The sequence below is a fragment of the Haliaeetus albicilla genome, chromosome 3, assembly GCF_947461875.1.
Source record: "Haliaeetus albicilla chromosome 3, bHalAlb1.1, whole genome shotgun sequence".
NCBI classification, from domain to species: domain Eukaryota; kingdom Metazoa; phylum Chordata; class Aves; order Accipitriformes; family Accipitridae; genus Haliaeetus; species Haliaeetus albicilla.
Genome location: NC_091485.1, coordinates 71,399,793 through 71,423,375, shown reverse-complemented (window position 1 = coordinate 71,423,375; position 23,583 = coordinate 71,399,793). Strand labels below are relative to the sequence as shown.

Here is a 23,583-nt window from a genome sequence, read left to right as displayed (position 1 = left end):
GAGCAGGCTCCTGGCAGGACTTGTGACCCTGTGGGGGACCCACGCTGGAGCAGTGTGCTTCTGAAGGACTGCACCCTGTGGAAGGGGACCCACGCTGGAGCAGTTTGTGAAGAACTGCAGCCCATGGGAAGGACCCATGTTGGAGAAGTTTGTGAAGGACTGTCTCCCGTGGGAGGGACCCCGTGCTGGAGCAGAGGAAGAGTGAGGAGTCCTCCTCCTGAAGAGGATGGAGCAGCAGAGACAACGTGTGATGAACTAACTGTACCCCCATTCCCCGTCCCCCTGTGCCACTGGTGGGGAGGAGGTAGAGAATTTAGGAGTGAGGCTGTGCCTGGGAAGAAGGGATGTGTGGGGGAAGGTATTTTAAAATTTGGCTTTATTTCTCATTACCCTACTCTGGTTTGATTGGCAATAAATTAAGTTAATTTTCCCCAATCTGAGTCCATTTTGCCCGTGATGGTAATTGGTTGAGTGATCTCTCCCTGTCCTTACCTCGACCCATGAGATATTTTCTCTCCCCCGTCCACTTGAGGAGGGGGAGTGATAAAGCATCTTTGGTGGGCACCTGGTTTCCAGCCAGGGTTAACCCACCACATTTTTTTAAAAAGTCTTTTATCTTCTTTTTTTTTTTTTTCCCTCTAACCAACCTTTACCTCAGGAAATCTTTAGTCCCCTGTTAGTCTTTACTCACTGACTTCTGATTGCAAATTATATATGATTCTTGCACTAAAAAGCAAAGCAGTAGCTTTAGCACAGCAGAATAGACTGGTCCTGATTTGAAACTCTTGACAAACCAGCAGTCCCTAAGACTTTCTGACCTGGACTTTTATCTTGCCACAGCTCATGGACTCAAAACAATTCTGCAAAGGCCCAAATTCCCAGAAGTACCTTCTGAAAAACTGTTCTTTGTAAAAAGCATGTGCCTGCTGGCTTCCTGATGATGATCACAGATCTGTCTCTCTTTGAAGGACTGATACTGGTACACCTTTTTTAAGCACACCTTTTCAGGAGAGTTCCAAAATGCCATCTGCTAACAGACTATATTTCAAAAGTTCAGATTCCTACAGCACTGAGTGCTGGAAAGCAACAAAGTCAGCTCTGAGTACATATTGCAGGAAGCTGTTTCTCAGGGGCTATGGAAGCAGAATTAACAGGTGATTGTGATTAACAGCCAAAACACAACTTGAAAGTACCTAACTCTGGCTCCCAGTTGTTCATTAAATAGTCACACGGTCATCACAGGCTCCTCTGGAAGGAATTCACTGTAGTAAATGTTGTTGCATCCAATGTGGGTTTGTACAAAAAAGCAAGTCACACTGTTTTATTGTTAGTGAAAGAATTACTCAATAAGCAGTGGACTTCAAGCAAAAATTTGCCTCAGTCTAAAGCATGAATTTTTTTTTTTTGTCAGATGAATGATGATTTAAATTCCATAGGCTCCATAGTAACCAAAACAAAATACACTGGAGGCATCTAGAAGTTAGGAAGGACAAATCTCACCTGAGTTTATGTGAAGTTCATTTGTGATGATGTGATATATCAGCACACGTATGAAGCTATTGACTGCATTCAATGTGGAGAAACTTAGGGTTTTGGTTCTTGAGTTCCTCAGATTAATCCCAGTTGTATGGTCCAAATTCACAGCTCTCACATGGGTCAAGGGCCTGAAGGATTCCACAAGACTTTCAGCATCTTGAAAAAATGGCTGTTTTTTTTATTTTTCTGTATTTTTACTTAAGATGCCTCTGTACTTCCAGGCTCTACATTTGAGATCTGCTATTGGCTATTGTCCCCCCTCCCAGATAGTAACTTCTGAGAGCACCAGAGATGACAAGAAAACTTCCTCTTCTGAAAGATGCCCATTGCAGATAAAAGATGAAATTTCATAGGTGAACACCCACAGTCCTCATGGTGCTGAGTAGCAAACGTCTCCAGGAGACATTTGATGCCTTAGCTTCCATTAGAAATAAAATTAATAGGGTAAGTGCTGTCGGAGGGTCAGCTATTCTTATTATGAAATCCAGCCTGCCTAAAGTTTAACATTTATTTTCTTTAAATACCATGTTTGGGAACCTGCAACCCACAATAACAATCCGCTCCATTACCATTAATTATTGAGAATGCAAGTGGTTAATTACAAGTACTAATACAACTGGCCTAGATAATCCTGAAGTGAAAACGTGGGAGAAAAAATAACCTCCCTGCAGAAATCACACCAGGAGTCTGTCTGTGTTTTGTGCAGGTGATTCCAGCCTTTGCTCAGCCTGTGTTCATGAAAACAACGTTTACAGCAGAATATTTCAGATTTTGTACAGAAATGAAGAGATCATTCTTAATGAATCAATGAACTTCAGAGTGCACCTGCTTCTGGATGGCGAAAGGGTGAGTTGTCTTGGGATGCACATAAAAACCAGGAGGGCTGGGATTCCTCTTACCTAACTTTAGCTGTCCATTGCAGAAATATCTCCTTTGGGGAAGTTGTCATGGGGTCCCTGTGCTGTCACAGGTCTCATCAATGTAGCTGGTGGAGGTAAAGTCATGATTTTTCTGACCAAATACCAGCATCTGCATTAGAAGGAGATTGACTGTCCTGTACCTATCATTACCTGTACTGACAAGGGTGCCTGGGGTGATTTATTTATTTGTAAATGCTGACACAATAAGCATCTGCATTAGGTCAGATAGACCCTCTGCACTGTCTCTGTTAAGATGAGTAGTCTACACCCTGGCGTTCCAGTGTTGACATATACTGGTAAATCAGTATATCAGAAACTCAAGTGTATTGACCTTAATTTGTCATTTGTGCACTAGATCACTCATTCTACATATCTGTGTAGATTAACCTCACCTGAGAAAACTGGGAATCCTTGGCATCTTTCTAGGACCAGCTTCTACTCCTACCATCCGTTACTGCTATCTTCTCCTCCTCCTCTCTCCTTGTGACTGTTTTTTGCTACAGCAATGACAATACTGTGACCAAGCTACCCAGTCCCTTTCCACCACTCAGAGGTCTCCTCACCTTTCTCCTTAGTGCTTCTGACTGCAGGAGTGTATGGCAGAGTTGCTGGAGCTTACCCTTCCTATAGTCCACATACAACTCCTTTGCTTTCCATTACGCCTCATCTAGAATAGGTTCATATTGGGATCCTTCTCCCCATTTGTCATGCACTCCTTCAAACAACACGAGCACCTACACAAGGGAAGTACATGATCTGAACCACCCATCTTGTAAGACACCTTTGGCTTCCTCTTACTGATGTGAAACTAATGTCTTCCAGTGATAACTCCTGTGCTTAGGAGCTACAAGAGAGGAGCAATCTTAGAGTATGGAGAGCACTGTTTTATTGGACTCTTAAACAGAAAGGGGAGAAAGTGTCACAGTAGAATGGCACTAAGACCTGGGCCAATGTGTCTTCACTATGCTTTGCCAGCACAAGGGCTGGTACAAAATATATGGCATTAGTACTTGCTTTCAGTGATAATGAGAGACACATGGCATCAGCTGTTTTTGCAAAATCAACATGCCATCAAAAATAGGTCCTACAGGTTATGCAGCCAGTGTGAATTAAATGCTGTGTGTTGAACTCAGGGTCAGAGGTGCTCACCTGTCCTTCCTTGTATAACTTTGTATTTGAACATGAAGAGATTTAAAATTTGTTTTGTCCTATTTCAACACACATATCCATGGGTTATATACAGCTCTAAATTAAAACAGCTGGAGAACCTAAGTTAAGCTTATTTCACACACTTCCCTTTCCCTCCCACTTTCTTCTTGGTGTTTTATTTTGTTGTTGTTTTGGGAGTTTTTTGTTGTTTTTTTTTTTAACATAGTGTCATCAATTTATTCCTCCCTCAAACTGTTGTTTTGTGTTATATGAAAAATTACTAAATGCAAGTTTATCAATATTCGTTAGGAAAATGTTCCAACATGCTTAATTGAATATTAATTTTATCCTTCCTCACTGGAACATCTCTGATTGAAAGTCCTTCCCCTCAAATTACAGCAGTTTCTGCTGTGTTGAGCAGAGATGATTTCTGATTATTTTTGCATTAATATTCAGGAAAGTTGTGCACCTCACAAAAATTAAAAAAAAAAAAATCCCACAAGATTCCTGACAGCTAAAACTCATTCTGACTCTTGATGTGCTGTGTGCATCACACTTGTCTTTTCATAGGAGGTCCCTTGGGAAAAAGGCAGCTGCTCAATTCTATACTTACAGAATGGTTTGGCACAGAGAAAACTCCATTATCTCTGTATGATGAAGTTGCTTTGGGTTTTCACAGGTGTAGAATAAGAGAAATAAACAGGTCTGTTGGTCCCAGATGAGCTGCTGAAGACACTTTAAAGAATCAAATGCAAAAAATAAAGGTCTGCAAAACTTTTTGCGTGTTGCGTGGTGAGATTAACAGAATTCACTTCTGCTCGATGCTTCCAGGCCTCTCTTTTTTCTGCTTTGATGTCTTGTCTTCCAAAACTACAGATTTGATCTAAATATGGGAGAGACCAAAGTGTGCCACTCCACTGGGCACCATGCTCAGAAGAAAGCTACTGTATCCACAACTACTCTTCAAAGACAGTTTTGCATCTCTGTCACATAATCTCATATGTTGGATGCAATCCTTGCAATGTGGCGTTGGCAAAACACCTAGAGATTTGTAAAGTGTTTTAAATATTATCTCTGTTCAAAACTTCTTAACTTATTTAACACACAACTGATATGAGTCCTTTTTGTGCCAATTGTGTGCTATGGTGAGTTTTTTTGGTTGAGGGTGAAGGATCTGTTCGCTGCTTTTTCTGTAAATGGAAGTTATGATAAATAGACAAGCAAGTTAGACTGGGTAATGGAAGTATTGAGTTCATATGCTCCATGTGGTTTCTGCTGTCAGAACTGGAATTATCAAATATTATAAAAAGGGAGCAGTGTGCTTTCTCCTCATGGTGCTAGGGTAGTTTTGTTGATGAGACAAGTTGCTGAGATATGCTCTGTACAAAAAAAACCAAACAATAAAACCTAATGTCCATTTGCTACTGGTTTGGTTTGGTTTGGTTTGGCTTTTCCCCCCTCCTGTTGCATAACCCTAGATAAGTTTAAGTATAGATATACATCTTTTTTGTCTAGCTTTAAATGGAAGAAGCCTCAATTATCCACCTAGAAGTGGCACTGAGTATACCTTTCACCATATAAATGGTGCTTTAAAACTCTCTGGTTTATTAGATGCCTTTTTCTATATTATCCCAGAATGCAGCATTCTTTGAATTCATAGGAAACAATATTGCAAGCTGAGGCAGCCTTCAGTGTTACAAAGAAGCCTAATTTATTTTCATAAGCTTTAGCTTTCATTCTTATTAAAGCAGGAGCTCTGCCTCTTTCATCAAGCAGTAAAACAGGTAACTTGTCTGTCTCCTTGCTTGCTGGCTCCATTCACAGACAATTTTGTATCAGGGAGAGGATAGAGCGAAGCAAGCTGGGATATCACAGTATATTAGATTTTGTACTTTCCAGAGAAATTTAAGTGAGATGGGACATCCAGATCATTCAGTCTGACATTTTGGCTAAATGGTTACATATCGTGAAAGTACGTAACAAGAATGCTGGAAACTTCAGCTCTAACTATTTTCACACCTCTTCAAAGCTAAGCTAAAGATGTAAATGTAAACCTGAAAAATTAGAATTCAAAACTTAAACGATGCACTTGATTCCAGGCTGGTTCAACAGAAATTGGAGTGCTTTGTATATGCTTTTTATTGTATAAAAAACTTCTGCTTTTCATATAGAAGTACTTTCTATTGCACAGATTCCAAACAGTGTTTAATAAAACACATTTCCCTAACAGTACAGTCCTTTGGCAAGAGAGGCAGAGGTTAGAAAACAGTCGGAACTCTGAAGAGCACCTTCTGGAAAATGGTGTGTGCTCACAGATGAATAGGGGGTCTTTTTGCACAAGCTATGAGGCCCAAGGTGGGAGCATTAGGGGGAATGTAGGCACACCCCAGCAACAGAGAAGTGGATACTGAATGTGCAGACTTTCCACAAGACGCAAGATGATGTTGCAAGAAAATGCAAAGTAGTATTAAGCTGATGCAAACAATGAAAAATTAATCACATGAGAAATGACAAAATTAATTTCAGTCTTGTTTTAGAGGAAAAAAAGAAAGAATGAAATGCATGTACTATTTCAAAGAAAGCTTTCAAAATTTCTGTTCAGAACTGTCTGTCTTTATTTTTGACTGGAGACAAGATCAGCATGTGAAATGCAATAATATTGCCCAGATGTTCTGAATTTCCCTTACTTTTATTTGGGTATATGGAATATTACAGAACAGAATGACATTCATTGTTTAGTATGAATGTATTTCCACAAACATAGATCTTTATTTTCTCTTTCACAGGTTGTGATTTTAATCATTAACAGAGCTGAGAGGTCAAAGAACTTTGCAAAAAACACTGCAAGACCCTTTACAGAATACCTGGGAGGAAACTGCTTGGCTTAGCCAGTCAAACACTAGCTATATTCCAGAGAAATTTTTCAGGCTGATTTCTTAAGTAGTTTGGTGTGAAAATTTAAAACTTTTCTTCATGAGAAAAAAATGTAATTAAAAAAAATAATCTGATAGTGTATCAAACTTTTGGAAAATTATACAGTCTGTATATGATAACTGTGAAAAACATCATAATAGTCCCCGTATTGCTAAAATAAGCAACCCATATTTCATTTAAGGACAATATTATTTCATACAGGAGACTGAGGAATGATAGAAATTTTAATGCCTCTTCTGTATAAGCTATGGAAAAGCCATTTTGTTTTTTCCCATGTAAAGGATCTTATGCACCTGTGGTTCTAGTAAGTGAAAAAAAGTAAAACACAGGAAAGTCCAGCAGGTATCAAAGCTGTATAGTAACTTGTTTCATGTAATTACCATACGTAATTCTGTTGTGTCTCAACCTGTGCATAAGCTTTTTAATGATATTTTCTCATGAAGACTCCAGTGATTTTTGAACAACTGACCAATTTTCACTCATCTTAATATTTACACTTCCAATAAACAAAGGAAAATATGTAATCGCTGTAGTGAGAACTGTGATTTGATTTTATGTGGGTTTTTGCACTATTCAAAGCAGTCTGATTTCAATACACTTTTGGGATTAAAAATATCCTATACTTGCACCTTAATGCATGACTCCATGCAGTGATGAATATCTCGAAGTCTCTCAGACATCTGCTCATTGCCTCAAGGTGTTTTGAGCTAGTGTCACTAGCTATTGAACTTGTTTTAAACACAGACTCAGATTTCAGTGACAGTTGCTCAGCAGTATTAGGCACAGACCCAAAATTTCATCCCCTCTGTTGGAGGATGAGGTGTGCTTTGTCTGAAGCACTATACCTGAGTTGCATTCCTATTTTAAATTCAGTCTGTAGCTTCAATAATGATTATTTCCTTTGCAACTGCCAGGAACTGTGAATTTTAGTGACAACAATTCATTAAAAAGGAAAAAGTCTTTTTTTTTCTGAAAGACATACTTCCAGGTGTTTTGAGACAAACACAAAAGGGAAAGTACATTTTTAGTGAACAGAAGCTGGAATTTTCTCCTCACATCTCTGTGCCTGTGGTCATGCTAGAAGAAATACCATATTACTTCAGAAGGGTTTAAATTTTACATCTTTGATAATTTTGCCCAAGTACAATCAATCCTTGATTCTCAATTTTCTTGCTTCAACAGAAAAAGGTACACTGTAGAGGGAGCTTCACCTTTGGAAAACCTAGCTAAACGTTTTGGGTTTGTGTGGTGGGGATTTTGGTAGCAGGGGAGGGGGCTGCAGGGGTGGCTCCTGTGAGAAGCTGCTAGAACCTTCCCTGGCTCCAAGTCAGACCCACCTCTGCCCAAAGTCGAGCCCATCAGTGACAGCAGTAACACCTGTGGCAGAACAGATTTAAGAGGGGAAACCTGCAGCAAGGGAGGAGATAGGAATGTGAGAGGAACCCCTCTGCAGATCCCGAGGACAGTGAGGAAGGCGGGGAGGAGGGGATGCCCCCGCAGCCTGTGGTGAGACCAGACGGCAGGCTGTCCCCCCCCAGCCCACGGAGGGGAGCGGGGGAGCAGATGCCCCCCTGCAGCCCGGGGAGAGAGGAGCCCACGCCGGAGCAGGGGGATGGAGGCCCCACGAGATGGCCGCCGCTCCATGGGGAAGCCCGCGCTGGAGCAGGCTGGGACTGAAGGACTGCAGCCCGCGGGAAGGACCCACGCCAGGGAAGTTTGTGAGGAACTGTGGTCTGTAGGAAGGACTCACATTGGAGAAGTTCATGAAGGACTGTCTCCTGTGGGAGGGACCCCAGGGTGGAACAGGGGACAAGTGAGGAGTCCTCCCCCCAAGGAGGAAGGAGCAGCAGAGACAAGGTGTGACGAACTGACCCCAACCCCCATTCCCCGTCCCCGTGTGCTGCCAGGGTGAGGAGGCAGAGAAATCTGGGAAGGAAGAAGTGATGGGGGGAAGGTGTTTTAAGATTTGGGTTTTACTTCTCATTACCCTTGTTTTGATTTATAGTAAATTAAGTTGATTTTGTTTCTTTCCCAAGTTGAGCCTGTCTTTTGCCCATGACCATAACTGGTGAGTGATCCCTCCCAGTCCTTGTCTTGACCCACGAGCTTTTCTTTATATTTTCCCCTCATCCCTCTGGGGCCATGGTGGAGGAGTGAGCAAGCAACCTCGTGGTGCTCTGTTAAAGGCTAGGCTTAAAACATGACACTAAACATGTTTGATGTTATATATTTTATAGATCCTACCTGTCAGAGCAGGCTAGATGCCTCTGATATTGCCTTCAGTGCATTTTTGGTATCATCTGTTCTTAAGAACGTGCTAATGAGCTCAGGAAAGTAGAATTCATGTTGCCTAATTTGAGCCATCTAAAATTGAAGTGTATCTAGACCAAGATATTTCTCTAGGCTCTATCTATTGTCAATGGAAAGATGCAGCACAAACAGAAATCAATTGTCCTTTTCTGATCTGTACCTCAGGATGGGTCAGCTCACTGTATACATCTGCTTGTTGCTTTCCACTGACAAAAGACAGAACCTGGATGTCTTACCTCACCATTTTGTGGCAAAAATTGGGTGAAAAGTTTTATTTATAATACCTATCCCCAGTGAACAACTTTACTTTTCTACCTGCATTCCTTTGCATCTTCTGTTGTACTCTGGTATACAATAAAGGATGCTTACACTCACAGAAAAAGACTTAGTTTGGTAATAAAATGAATAATTTTTTGTTCATATTTCCATTTAAGTTGATAGAAATAAAAACTTTTTTTCTACATTGCTGGGGAAGAAAAGACATTTCAAAGGAGTAAAGGAGAAAGTGCTGGGCAGTTTAATCCTTCTTCCATTCTAATTTATTTATTTCCATTGGTAATAGTTACTTCAACTGTGCCAAGCTGGGATGTTGTCCAATGTAGTCCTTTCCTTTCTTAGGTGAAGCTAAGAAACTGACAGCTCCCTTCATATACTGTTTCATAAAACCCAATTAAAGTCTTTTATTGACAATAAAAGAAGGGTAATCTTGCTGGTGGGACCTATTAGATGAAGGTACTAGTGAGTCGGCTTATGATCACACATGATATGTTCAGTGGTTTTGGCAAGTTGAATCCTACCGTGTATAAACATGTTCAGCACCCTGCAACAAAGCAAACAGTTAAACTTCTGTTAATTGAAGCTTTAAAAACAGCAAAAGCCTTTGAATTTTGCAAAGAAAATGCTCTAGATGAGAATCCTTGACAAACTTCCTCCATGAATCTGTCAAGGACCAGAGTGACTGGGAGGCAGGAAAGCCTCAGTTTGCTGAGAAACAAGCTAAAAGGCTAATGATGAGAGAGCAGAAATTGTCAGAATTATTTGAGCCATTTCTGATTGTTTTCTTTGAATCTTGCATTAGTTACAGGTAGGTAACCGAAGGATTCATGGCTATTTCTCAGCCAAGAAAATCTAGTCCTTGTTCTCATTCAGCTGACAAGATAACCCAAATGAATACTCATTCAATGAGGGAGTGCAGCTTTAGAAATACTCTGCCAACTCTCAGTGTGCAAAGAGCAAACATCCGACAAATGCAGTGCTCTACACACTCTGGTTACTCTTGTCTGGAGTGATTTTTTTGACATGACAGGACACCCATGAGCAGATAACACCTCTGACTGCTCTGGCTCCCTCTGACTCCTTCAGCAGTTACCTTGACTTGCTGTCACATTTGCTCCTTTCTGCCACTGTGGTGGGGTGCTGCTGTTGCTGCCTATTTTTGCCTTTGCTCTTCTCAGACAAACCCATCTACTTTTGCCTTCAGTGTTGTAGGTGCCATCTTACAAAGGTAACCTTACCTTTCTCTTTTTGTAGGTGGAAGATGCATTGAATGAGGCAGATTTTCAGCTTAAGTTGGACCTGCACTTTACTGATAGCGAACAACAGTAAGTGCTGTTTTCAACCTCAATTAGTAATGCAGGGGTTTGTTCAATTGGAAAATTACTTTGATGAAGTGAGAGTCCTTTAGAAAAATGGATAGCTTTGATAAGTCTTTCCTTTGCCTCAGTGTTGAAGTCTTTCTGTTTCTCCTCTCTGTATTTGAAGAGTGTATCTCATACTCCTCTTTAAAGCAACTTTTTTCTTCTTTACGTGTGAATTTTTCAAAGATGTTAAGTGTTGCTCTATGTCTGCTGCTATTAAAGTCAAAGGGAATATCATCACTCACCTCCATGTAAGCAGGGGCTGTGGTTCAGGAATTCATTTATCTCAGGAGAGAACAAAGTATTTTCTGGCTCAAGATGGGTATATGAACATGCTAAGCGCTTTTCTTGTATTAAGAACTAAAGCTGTCTCTATGTTTTAGGAGGAAAGACTCTTCCCATTGAATTTGATTTCTTCCAACTGCATTGGATTCCATAGTCTTAGGTGAAGTGGAAGTTGCATCCCTTCCTGAGACATAGCAGAAAGTGTGATCCCGGACATTATGCAGCCTCACTGAAGCACAGAAAAGGCTTCCAATGACTTCAGCAGCATTTTATGGGGGTGGAAGGGGTGCAGAGAAATCATTTGAGCTGTGTTTCATGCTAAGATTGTCCACATGTCATTTTATTCATATCCATAGGGCACATAAACAAATTTCAAGAACAAGTTTCCTTTACCTTCAAGATACAAAAAGTGAATACTTGTTCTCTCAGGCAAGTGGGACTGGACCATCACTCATTAGCTGTGGCTAATGACCATCACTCATTAGATGGTCTAGAAAAAAGAAAAAACAACCATTAAGTGATAGCCAAAAATAAAAAGGACTGAAACATTCAAGTTATGAAATTGTGCTCTAACACATACATTTAATTTCTGTTATCATCTGAATTATTAATCCAATTTACCATAAAAAAGCAGTGATTTTTAGAAAAGGATATACTGCAAATCTCATTGAAACACTTCTTGGCACTAACCATGCACCATACTCAACCATCTCATCATAGGTTTTCTCAGCTCTGGGAAGCAACTGGCTTCAGAAGGGTCTTTAATGCTGTAAAACAATTCTTTAGAAGTGAGTTTCACTTGCATTGGGAGGATATGGCTAGGCATGCTCCAGGCTTACATCTTAGCCTCCTGCCCCATAGGTGACTCAGATGTCATGTGGTTGACTGCACACTAGGAAAGTTATTCTGGAATAGTTATAATCAAACCTTAAATTAAAGTCTTCATTTTTATTTAATAAAAAAATGGAGAAGCCGGTCCAACTTGTATTGTTTCTCTGCAGTTACTTCACCTACTCTTTTTTTTTTGGCCTCTTGCAAAAAGTTTTTCATAAGATCAGCTATCTGGAAAGGTGCCCTGAGTATTTTCATCTCTTTCTGACACAGGATTGCTTCTAACTCTCATAGATTGCCTGAGTTGATTGTTCTTACACTGAAAATCCCAAGTAGTGAGCTGTCCTGGCTATGAACACTCAAACTGAGCAGTTTGCTAAATGCATTTCCTTCTGTCCCTTAGTTCTTAATGTCCCCAGAACAATTGCATAGGTGGACATCAAGGAAAATCACAAGGGGAAATCAGAATTACATCACAGCTGTTCTTTTATACAGTATATTTATATCTACATCTGTTATTTATTTTTGGACTTGTGTGTGTATGTATATTTATATTTATATTTATGCTAGGCACACGTACAACACAAGACATCAGTTATGTAAACCCCTATGAAGCTGGGAAGTGATAAAAATTCACCTCAAGCCGTTTCCCAGTCTGCTGCCTGTAGCGTGTCACAGGCTGTGACAACTCAAGCTCTCACCAACCTTTGTAAACCTCTTTCTCTTCCAGGCTGAGAGATGTTCCAGTGATCCCCATGATCAGCAGCCGTACACTGTGTCTTCACTTCCACCCCCGGAGAGGTCTGCACCACCATGTTCCTGTCATGTTTGACTATTTCCACCTGTCAGTGATATCTGTCACGGTGCATGCATCACTGGTAGCATTACACCAGCCTCTGATCAGGTAAAGGACACAGAAATGTCCGTTGAAAGGCAGAGGAGATTCCTCTTCTGAATTCGTTTGCTTATTATATAGGAGAAGCAGAGAGAATAATTTAATTTGAAGTTTTTTGGTCCTGGGTTAGGATTCTGGAGATTGGGGTTTAGAGCCAGCCTCTGACACAGGCTCCTTCCCTTGATAAGACACTAGGGATATGATCAAAAACTAGCAAAATCTTTGGGAAGAGGTTCAGAAATTTTGATTAGTCTCGATCTCTCTATTCCCCATCTGTAACATGAAGAAAGTGAAAATTCTCTTCTTGGCTGTTTTTCCTCTTTAGTCTGAAAGCAACTAAGAGCATTTATATTTTTTTCCCCTGCTGTTTTCTAAAGCATTTAGGACAGTTGGACTCTAATCTCATCTGTGGCCTCTGTGCATTAGCATAATTCATAATATGGCTGGAAGGAGGCATGCATGAGTCAGTACTGGATAAGGCTCCATTGAATTTTTTCTTTGCAGCATCATCTGATTTAACCATGCAGCAGTATAATACTAGCTGCCATGGGGTCTAGGTGTGATTTATGTTATCTGATTTGTAATGACAAGAAAATAATTCAGAACTCCTTCAAATAAAACAGGGCTGGAGGTCAATATCCTCTAATATTTAGAGCAGGCGAGGGGAAGTAAAGGTCTTCCTGGCAATTTACTTTGTGTCCAGTCTTGTCATTGCATGAGATAGAGTGCTGAGAGGGAGGGAACTCCTTTGGTCCTGAAGCAAAATGCAGTGTTGTCGTGGTTTAACCCGGCAGGCAGCTAAACACCACAGTGTTTTATCAACACCATAGTGTTATTAATATTATTCTCATCCTAAATCCAAATCACAACACTATACCAGATATTGGGAAGAAAATTAACTCTATCCCACCAGGACAAGTGTTCAGCGTAGTTCAGCTTCCCTTACTCCAGCAAGGCCTTGCTGTTTACCAAATGACCAGGAGACTCTTAAGTTTGTCAAATATTGTGCAAAGAGCAAATAGCACTGTGTCAGAAAGAAAAGATGAACCTGCAGACTCCTTTTTTTTTCTCAGGTTTTGTGTTTTGACTTAATATATCTTTGCTTCAGTTCACCATTTATATAAAGGCATTGCTTGTACACAACGCCATACAATGAATTAAGATTCTAAGAGGCTGAGTTGTGACAGTGATGCGAGTCATATTAGTAGATCAGTTTGACATATCTGCCTTTTCTTCTACTGCTGAGTTACAGGTAGCTGCCATATCTCTCTTCTGTTATGTGTTGACTTTTTAAATAGTGAATTAGATTGTAACAGACTACTTCTAACCAGATAATTTTGCTCAGATAATTTGCCCATTGTTCTACTCTATAAAAGGATGAAAGAAAAGTAGTTATCAGGCTTAATGACTGTTTTCAGTGCTTTGTTATCCTCTAATGAATGGAGCTGCAGAGACTTGTTACTGTTATTAGGCATAAATCTCGTGATGAGCAACTGTTCCATAGTCAGATTAGTACAGCTTTTAAAATATTATTTTGTGGATATTTATGAAGTATACAATATTTTTACTTAATGCAGTGGAATGAAGATTTTTGACAACACAATATAGAGTCTCATTTGCGTAAGCCAGTAAAATAATTTTAAAGTGTGATACTGAAGTTTTATTTTCTTCTTGATAAATATTCAAACCCCAAAGAGTTTTTATATCATGCGTTCTCTAAATATAAATCAGGGTGAAGACACCAGTGCAAAAGAAATGCCAGTTCCAAGTGTTCTGAAACAAAACCAGCCAACTAAAACTTACTTGTTTTTGTCACAGCTCAGAGCTTTTCTGCTTACCACTTATCATTGGGGTTTACTTGGGACATAGAAAAAAAAGGTTTAATTGCAAAATCAGATCTTTATTTTTGTAACACAATAGAACTAATGAATGACTGGAAAGTCTTTTTTGTCACATTATAGAAAAAATAAACACCGGAGAGTTACATTGTCTGGGAAAAAATATCTATGCAGTATTTCACTGTGTTTTGATTTGCTACCTTGAGCTGTCCCATCATAGTATGTACTTTACATGTATATACATATTATTTCTACACGTATGTATACACTTAAATGTAAAACAACAACAGTTCTAAACCTACCCTGAAAATAAAGATCACACTTTATGTAAAATTTAAATTCACTGCTGTCCTGAAGTTGTCCTGGAAAACAACTTTGCCTGAAGCACAACTATCTGCTCACATAAGCCCTGTGGACTCAGCTTTTCATATTTTGTTATCTCTGTTGGCAAATCAGATACTCTTCCCCAAAGTTCTTCCCTGTTGTCTGTATTGAAACAGTGAAAACAGTAGGGAAACCGGCATGACCAATTCAGGCCTTTCCCTGCAGGGTAATATACACCCACAAATAGCTGCTGTTGGGCAAACCTTGCCAGGGTGCCTCCATTACCTCCTGTTTTTTGACAAGTGAACATTTTGATATCGATGTTTGTCCTGTCTAATAATTCTTATATAATAAATATTACATTAGGTTTGATACTTTGAAGGCCTCACCTTTTACCAAACTGAGAATGAGTGAAAATCATGTTTCTGGGACCCTTTGCAGGATTCTGGATGGAAATTTTGTGATTCAGCTTTTCTAGAGAGTATAACCCTCAGCTTTTTAATGGGGTCCCAATTCATGCCAACTGCTAATGGCTTTAGGCATTTACTAAGGAGGTGAGGGGCTGGGTGGTAAGGTGATGAGGCAGACTTGCAGTCAACTTACCTCCAGCTCTGTTATCTCTACAGCAATCACATTTGGTCTAGACGTGGGATGACCAGGAGCACGGTGGGATGCTTTGGGGCTTGGATCACCTCTTGGCTCCTTGGGCAGGTGCATCTCTCTGAAATGTTGCTGCAGAGTGGACTCTGAGCAGCAGCAAAGGGTTTGGGTGGCTTTGACTTGTCCCTACAGAACACTGAGCCAGAGATTGGTTAAAAATTCTAACTTTTTGACCTTTAGAGTTGTTTGACTTCTCTAAAAAGCCCCCCCAGAAGTGGCTGGGGAAGCTGGACAGCTTGGGGCCAAGTCCAAAACTTTGGTTTTCCAGGCAGGAGTGCAATAATAGGAGAGAACAAGGATGTAAGGTGCAGTGGTTGCGACAGCTACTGTCTCGACCCAAAACACTGCTCCCCTCACCTGCATCTTGCCCTACATCCAAACCCTTCCACCAGGCACAGCAGGACATTGTCACACCACTGCTTGTAAAACACAGGGCTCAAGCTGTGCTGCTGCAGACCCCAAGCCCCTTGCTCTCCCACAGCGACAGCTGCTGTGCAGGGCAGTGGTGTCTGCACTGAACGCTTTTGGCAGCTGCAGATCACAGAGCAGTATTTTCAGACTTTGGGCATGTGGGAGAAATAGACGAGAATATAGAGCAGGCGTTGGCTGGCACGTCTCTCCTAACATCACGGAAATGACAGTTCTCTTTGGAAAGTAAAGGGCGACCTCATTTTACCCAGGATGACAGAAGATGATCTTAGCAAGTCTGTCAAAAGATAAACAGAAAAAGTAAATGACGTTCAGGCTTGAGAGTACTCCTCTGCTGAATGCACCGGCCTCTACAAACTGCTAAATACATTTTTTATTCTCTTACCTAAGCTCCAGAGGTTAAATGTGAGTAGATGGTTGCAGGAGGAAGGTGAGGAGGAGTTAGGGCTTTTGGACTCTAATTTTCTGTTTTGTATGGATCAGTTTGGTTTCTGGCCTGAGGCATTGACTTCTCCCTTAGCTCCTTGTCACTGGCTTTGCAACTGGTCCAGTCTATAAGTAGAACCAGCCATTATTAGTCTAGCATCAGCTGTTAGAAAAGGCACTTTGCTCCAGCATAGTTCAGTCTTCAAGAAATACTTCTGCTTTTCCCAAAGGAATACATCTATGTCTATGGTGTACAGGTCTGCTTAGTCTCAGGCATGCTGCAGTCTCAGTGCCTTTCTTATATTGGACTCATTTAGAAAGCAAACAGCAAGAAACATGGTTATCCGCTTCATTAATTCCATAGACCTCTGCACCACTCCTTCCCGAGAGGAGTTAGCATATGCTACTGTTTATAAGTAAAAATAAAGCTTGTAAATAATCTCTGAAACAAGTATCCCAATACATAGTTTGACACACAAGCACATAGTTTCCTGCACCAAAACCAATGCCCTTTATGTTGTATTTCCTGTTAAGCAGCATGGACAACGGGATCTGGTTGGCATGTCTTCTACTGAAAATTTATCAGTGACTTCAGATGATTTATACTTTCTTCCCCTGAAAGCTTTCTGGAAATCTAAGAGCTGTGTTTCAGCACCAGACTGCTACTATCTGTACAGAATGGTCTTCCCAAAGCTAGGCTTTATCTAAGGACTGTGCAGAATCCAGCTCACTCGATGAAGCATCTTACTTTGGCTCTTGGGCTTCAGCAGAAAACATTTTCAGACTATCTGAAAAAAACCCCAAACCAAACAAACAAACAAAAAAAACACCAAGGGAAAAAAAAAAAACCAAGACTTGAAATTGCTGCAGATAAGCGAGATCCTTCATCAGGGACCTGGCAAACCTGTTTTCTCTTGTTTACACAAGAAAGGGGTTTCATTTCCTTAGCTTTCTGTATTTTCCTCAACTTCCTATTCTCTTCCCCATTTTCACACATATGTCTATGTGAAAAACAAAGTTGCCTTTCAGGATTTTACTTGTTAACATTGAATTCTCCATTGCCTACATCCAAATCACTGTATGAGAAACAAGAAATCTTGGTGGCAACTGAGATGGGGAAGTAATATAATACAAATTTTGCAGGTAGAGAAACTAAGACACAGACACTGAATTTTTCAGTGCCTTGAGCTTGTTCTGCTCTGGGAAGAGGGAACAGAATCAAAGGGACACAGGGTATTTAAAGGTTTCAGGCATGACCTATTTGTGCTCTGCTCCACTGCACTGATGAATCAGGACAACCCTGGTCATCCTTGAGCAATTTTCTCTTGCCTAAATACTTTTATTCCCAGGCATTCTTCTGTTCCTCAAAAGCATGACTGATATATCTATATGTGATACACACATTGTACTACCCTGCGCACCTTGAATCTGGGTGCAGACCATGCAGGTCAATTTTTCTACAATTGTAAGTGTAGCTGGCACCTACTAATGGGCAGCTTATATCTGAAACTGCCACAGATGTAATCCTGGGTAATAAAGTTCATGACTTATTTTCCCTCTCCATCCTATTGGCAAATAAATTAATCTGTAGAAAGAAAATGGATTATTTATGCAGTAAAGAGCTATTGTTTCCATAATATGTTTATTAAAAGAACATTGGTTTTGGTTTTTTTTTTTCCTCTCGGAACTCTTGCATAATAACTGGATGATTTTTCCTTTGAATTTTCTTTTCTTTATTACTGTTAAGTATCTGCAAAGATAAACCTCCATTTTGACATGCCATTCTCCTGAGCTACCAGCTGAGAAGTCACATAAGAAAAACCTGACTATTTCTGAGTCAAAAAAACCCCAAACAACCAAAGCCAAAAAACAAAAAAAAATCCCACCCCAAACTAAATAAATATCACCACATGACTTCACCTATTTCAGGTTTTATAGCAACTAAGGTTAAGTTCACGACAAATGAACCAGCATTTTCCAGCAATCAAAATTACTAGAAATTTCTAAACAGATTCCCCCTCTGACTCTGGGATCTAGGGAGAGATATCTGTTTCCATTAAAAATTTTATTTTAATAAATCTTATCAGTTTTACCCAAGATGCTCAGAACATTTTACAGTCACTGATTATAACATTAGTGAAACTCTTTGTGTAAGAGAGAAACATGTCTAGAGGAGCACAGTCTGTAAAAATCCATATATTATTCTCAAAAATAAATAGCAGATCATTCATGTACCCTATGGCCACATGCCAGTAGTAATTTGCCAAAAGCTATATTAAAATTTTGAGTTAAACACAGACGGAAATCAGTGTTGTGCATTACATCTTTCCTGATCTGTGGGAGTTAGAAGGAAGTTCCTGGTGAAATGCAAACAGTGCAGTCAGTGCAGAATGTGGCAGTTTGATTCTGAGGTGTATTATTTCTATGGGACTTACTTATATTTTTCATTTTTTAAATCAGTAATATTTTACGCATAAGGGACTGAGCAAAAAAGAAGTGATTTCTCCATAGGATCCAGCCTCAATGGGATGTAAGTTCATTTCCTAAACTGCCACTCCTGGTTCAGTCACAAGATTATAATTTCTTGTCATTAGAAATGAAGTGATGATGTGTTTTGTTTGGTTGGTTGTTTTTTCACAGTTTGACCATTTAATATAGTGCAAGATAGGTTTTCTTCCCCGAGCATGTTTCAGGTCCCAATCTGTTAATTTTTTTGCCCCGTTCTGCTGAAAACTACAATTTGTGAAGAAATTAAGTTTTGCTTACTAAAAACCCCCAAAGGTCTTCATTTTGAAAAAAGTGAATGAAAAATTAAAAAAAGGTTGTTTCATTTTGGGGCAACTTAATCTCAAAGGGAATATTATGTTTTATTAAACTGGCCTAAAGCATTTATTCTGAATTACTTCAGTAACACATTTGAATTAACATTTATCAAGGCCAATGCATTTCTTATGCTAGGGAACTGTCATCTCGTTTATATGTTAGAGAATTGTCCAAAGAAGATAAACAACAGGGAATGATTGTTTAACAATTTGCGCCATACAAGAACTAAGAGGTGCCACATTCAATTCTCCAACAGCAGGGTCAAAACAACCAGAAAGTGCAGCACATATTACGATGTGCAATTCATTCCAAAAGATGTTACAGAGGCCAAAAGTATAAATCAGAAAGGCATGGGCACAGATTCATAGAGGATAACCATGACTGCTGGAAATAATTGCCTGAATATAACCTCTGAGTCAGAAAGTTCTTAATTTTTTATTGATGGTATCTTGCAGGCTATACCACAGGAAACAACTGGACTTTTCAAGGCAGCTTACTATAGTATGTGTCCGTAGATGGCTGCTGTAAGAATTGTGAGACTCCTCTGAAGGATAAAGACAACTCATGGATAAAGTCATCAAAAGAACAGTTCTAAAAAAAAAAAAAAAAGGCAAAAAAATTTGTTTCTTCAACTGAAAATATTAATAATCCTGCACACTTGTTCATTCTCTCGGACACATTACCTCTTTTAACTTTTTTATCCTGACTCCAAATAAAAGCTAAGGTTAACATACAGGATGATGATCTAAATGTTGATATTAAATCAATGCTATTAAGTAGATAGTCCAAATGGACATGTAAATAACCAAGGTTCAAGATTCATATGAATAAACATGGTTGCAGGAATAATTGGTAAAAATGAATACAGAAAAAGAATTGACGTAGCTAATTAAGCTGTTATTCCTAATAAAAATTATCTGCAAGTATTACGTACTTCAGAAAGCGTTAAAGGAACCTCAACAATTTGTAAGCCTTCCAGTTAAACTTTGCCTCAACAGACAGATGACATTTTGGCAGGTTTCCCAAAAAAGGTTTTTGTTTTACAGTGCGATGTGAAATCAATTTACATAAAACCAAAAGATTAAAATCCCTTCTCTGCTGTAAAAGCAAAAGATAAATAAATAAAAAACGCATTAAAAAGTGCTTTTCTTGGCCTTAAAACCTTTGAAAGCTTTGCTAATATTCAAATGAGGAGTTTTTCGTGTACAGGCAACATTTGTTTAAGCTTCTCTCTCTGATACCCAAGCAATCATCTTTTATTTCTGTTTCTTGAGCCTTTCCAGCAGACCAGGGCAGAAAACATCATCCAATAACAACTGAAATTATTCAGAGCAGTGTTTCTCCCTTGCCTGTTTGAAATTACTTTCATTTATTTATTTATTTTTATCTTAGATATTGCATGTAGGAAATACATGGAAAGACTTCATGCTGCTTAGCCAGCTGGAAATTTCTTGGATCACATAAATTAATACATACATAAGCAAGACCAGATATGTGCTAAGGTATTCTACAGCACCCTGCCCCTTACGTGATGTCCCTTTTGTCAGTATATGAATGCTAAGTGGTATATAGCAAACAGCAGTTTTGACTTAGGGGCGAGGCAGGGATTTGTGATTAACCTTCTGAAACTGGTCCAGTTCCTAATTTTGCTTCAGATTCTTTTTCTGATGTTGCACACATCAATGAGTTTCCCTGCACATCAGAACCTCACCTGTTATTCGGGTGATAAGAAGTATTGCTGCACTTCTCTTTTGTCTTGGATCCTTAGCATAAGCATCCTTTCTTTTGTTGTATGTTTTTGTACAGCAGCCAGGACTCTTACCTGTCCTTAAAAATGAATCAGGTGTAGACATCCATGAATTAAGGCTGATCTGAGCTGATGTGGCCATGTGCATCTACACAGAGGAATAACCTCACATTGGAAAGTTTTGGCAAAATGAATGACACTGCCCTGTGGCTTTTAGTTCTGGCACATCATGATTTTAAAATGGTTTTTGTGCTCCCCATCTTGGAAGTTTTTATTCTTTCAAGGAGACCAGGTCTCCTGGGTATGATGTAATTTGGGATGCCTGGACGGGTATCAGGTGCCTCTGGATGGTGATCCCAGTCTGGAAGCTGTAGCGCGAACTCAGTGGCATTACCTCTGCATTGAGCACAAACAGCAAATGTGTTTTTCTTTTCTCTGCAGTTCATTATTTCAATTCCACCTTTGCCTACATGCTTTTTAGGAACACTTATGGTTACTTGCATCACCATTTAGACTCAGTAATTTGGCTCATTATATTCACCACAAGTAGCCTGATTTCTCTCTTGAAATCTTGATGTAGTTTATGTACAGCACATGTTACCACAGGGACTAACAGTGGGGTTTATCTCACCTAACTTCAGTTGTTTATGAGGCAGTCATCCTAGCCTTTCTTTATAGTCCACAATAAGAAATAAGCACTTTGAGGGTGAAATTCGTCTGACCTATTTGATATCACTACTTGAGAAAGAGATGACTCATACCCTGGAAATGCCAATTGCTCTCCAGCAGATATAAAGGCAGCCTACATCATTAGCTGGGATGCAGACATTTGCTCAGATTAATCCAGAGTAAGAGCCTTAGCTATGCATCAGGACTCTGGTGGGCTCAATGCTGAGTAAACTCCAAACAAGATGTTCCACTGTTAATGGGTTCATGCTATAAGACAGGAGACATACAGATACAGTCAGAAGAGAACACTGTGACCACACTAGTCAGCACTGAGAGGTAATGACCTCAGCACTAAAACAAATTAAATTCTGCCTGGTTTTTGAGGAAGAATTTGGGTAACAGAGGATTCATGTTGCACATGGGTATGCGAGAACACATCCCAAATAAATGGACTGCAGCCAGCAAAATGAGATGCAATTTTTGGACTGAAGTCCTCTCATTTTAGTACTGGAAGGTTAGGTAATGGGACTGTGAGAAGTGAGAACTAAACTTCCAACCTGTAGTAAAAGATTGGGATGAGCTATAAAGGATATGGATAGTGAAGAGAGATTGTGCACAGTTCAAAGAGGAAGGCTGATATGGTTAAAGCCAGAGAGAAAGATGTTGCATCAATCAAGATGCAAGGTCATGAGAAGTTGGATAAGAGTATTATCTAGGTGGGTAGATGGAAAGGTTGTATTGTTGAGATGTTATGCTGGAAAAACATCTGTAAGACAGCAGAGAAAGGACTCAGTGAAGGATAACACTCAAGCCACTGGACTGAATGCCAGGAAAGCAAACTCCATTCACATCATTTGAGCTAGTGCATACTGGACAATGTTCATTTTGAAAGGGAAACGTGGACTTCCAGTGTTAGCTTGAAATAAATAAAAGCAAAAAACCACCACCACCAAAACCAAAACAGCAAACATTTTCTAAGAAAGGAAATAGCACTGGGACAACAATGACTTTTCTCTAGCAATGCTGCTCTGATTATTTTTCTTCTCTATTTTTCTTCTTTTAGTTTTGCTCGTCCAGGGAAAGGTTCATGGCTTGGTAAAGGCAACCTGGAGGCAGGACCAGACCAGTCCAGTATGTCATTAGAAAATCTGGTGTTTGGAGCTGGCTACTGCAAACCCACTTCTTCAGAGGTAAGGAGGATGAACAATGATGTCTTACTTCCATTTGGTCACACAGAGTGTCCGCATTATCTGTGAAGAACGTGCCCTGGTTTATATTGCTAGTAGAGGGATTTTGTTGGAAGAAGAACCCTTCAAACGTTTCTGCACGAACCACCTGGCACTTAGATACACTGTTCCTGGGTGTTCAGTCCCCACCTATATGAACCGTTTCAGAAAAGTTCAAGATGCATGGATATACCCCTGAAAGCCAATGATAATTTTAAGGCAGGATTCACCTGACCAGGTGTCTTCTGTAAGGTGAAATCAATTATTCAGTAAAAGATACTTGCTTTCAGGTCTCATGTTCGACAGCCAGAGGACTTGAGTCATTATTACGGATGTTGTGAAGGAAGGGTTGGTGTCTGGAGTATTGAGTATTGTGTGTGTTGGTGACGCGGTGTTACGCACATTGCCTTACTCAAGGCAGATCCCACAGTTAGTGTATGCCTTCGATCTTATTACTTACCGCAGGTGACGAGGAGAGCTTGTTGTGCAATTTTTAGTACAAAGCTGTTTGTTTGGAAAATAATGATTAATTGTTTTAATTTGTTTGTTTGTTTACATGCTAGCTTTGAGGTGTTTTTTTGTCAGAAATGTTTCCTCAGATCTAGAAACTCAACTCAGAATATTGGAATCATGAACTTGTTAGGAAACCCTGATTTAAGGGTTCTGATTAACATGCTGCCCTCAGCTTCCCTCAACCTTTCCTGTCAAGGCTGTTCTGTTCTGTATAAATATTAAAAATATGCTAGCCTACAGCTGCTAGTGCAGAAGAACTACAAGGGAATTAACTCAGGCTGAGAGAATGTTTGGCCTGAGGCTGCTATCCGAACCATTGGGTCATTGTACGCTTTTGGCAAACAAACTGACCTCAACCTCTGCCTCTCTGGTAGACAGTCACATCATATAAATTTAAATAACTGATTCAAGTGTTTGTCTTTGTAGACTAA

The 23,583-nt window shown here is 39.8% G+C and overlaps 1 protein-coding gene across 1 annotated transcript in view; it reads left to right on the top strand.

Moving 5' to 3' along the window:
- The window catches only part of FAM135B (family with sequence similarity 135 member B), a 210,591-nt gene that overhangs the window by 129,109 nt on the left and 57,899 nt on the right, over positions 1–23,583 (top strand). Inside the window, exons 4-7 of the mRNA XM_069780111.1 lie at positions 2,243–2,382; positions 10,380–10,450; positions 12,333–12,506; positions 22,477–22,603. Coding sequence (XP_069636212.1) covers positions 2,243–2,382; positions 10,380–10,450; positions 12,333–12,506; positions 22,477–22,603 — 512 coding nt within the window. The remainder of the gene's footprint in view (positions 1–2,242; positions 2,383–10,379; positions 10,451–12,332; positions 12,507–22,476; positions 22,604–23,583) is intronic.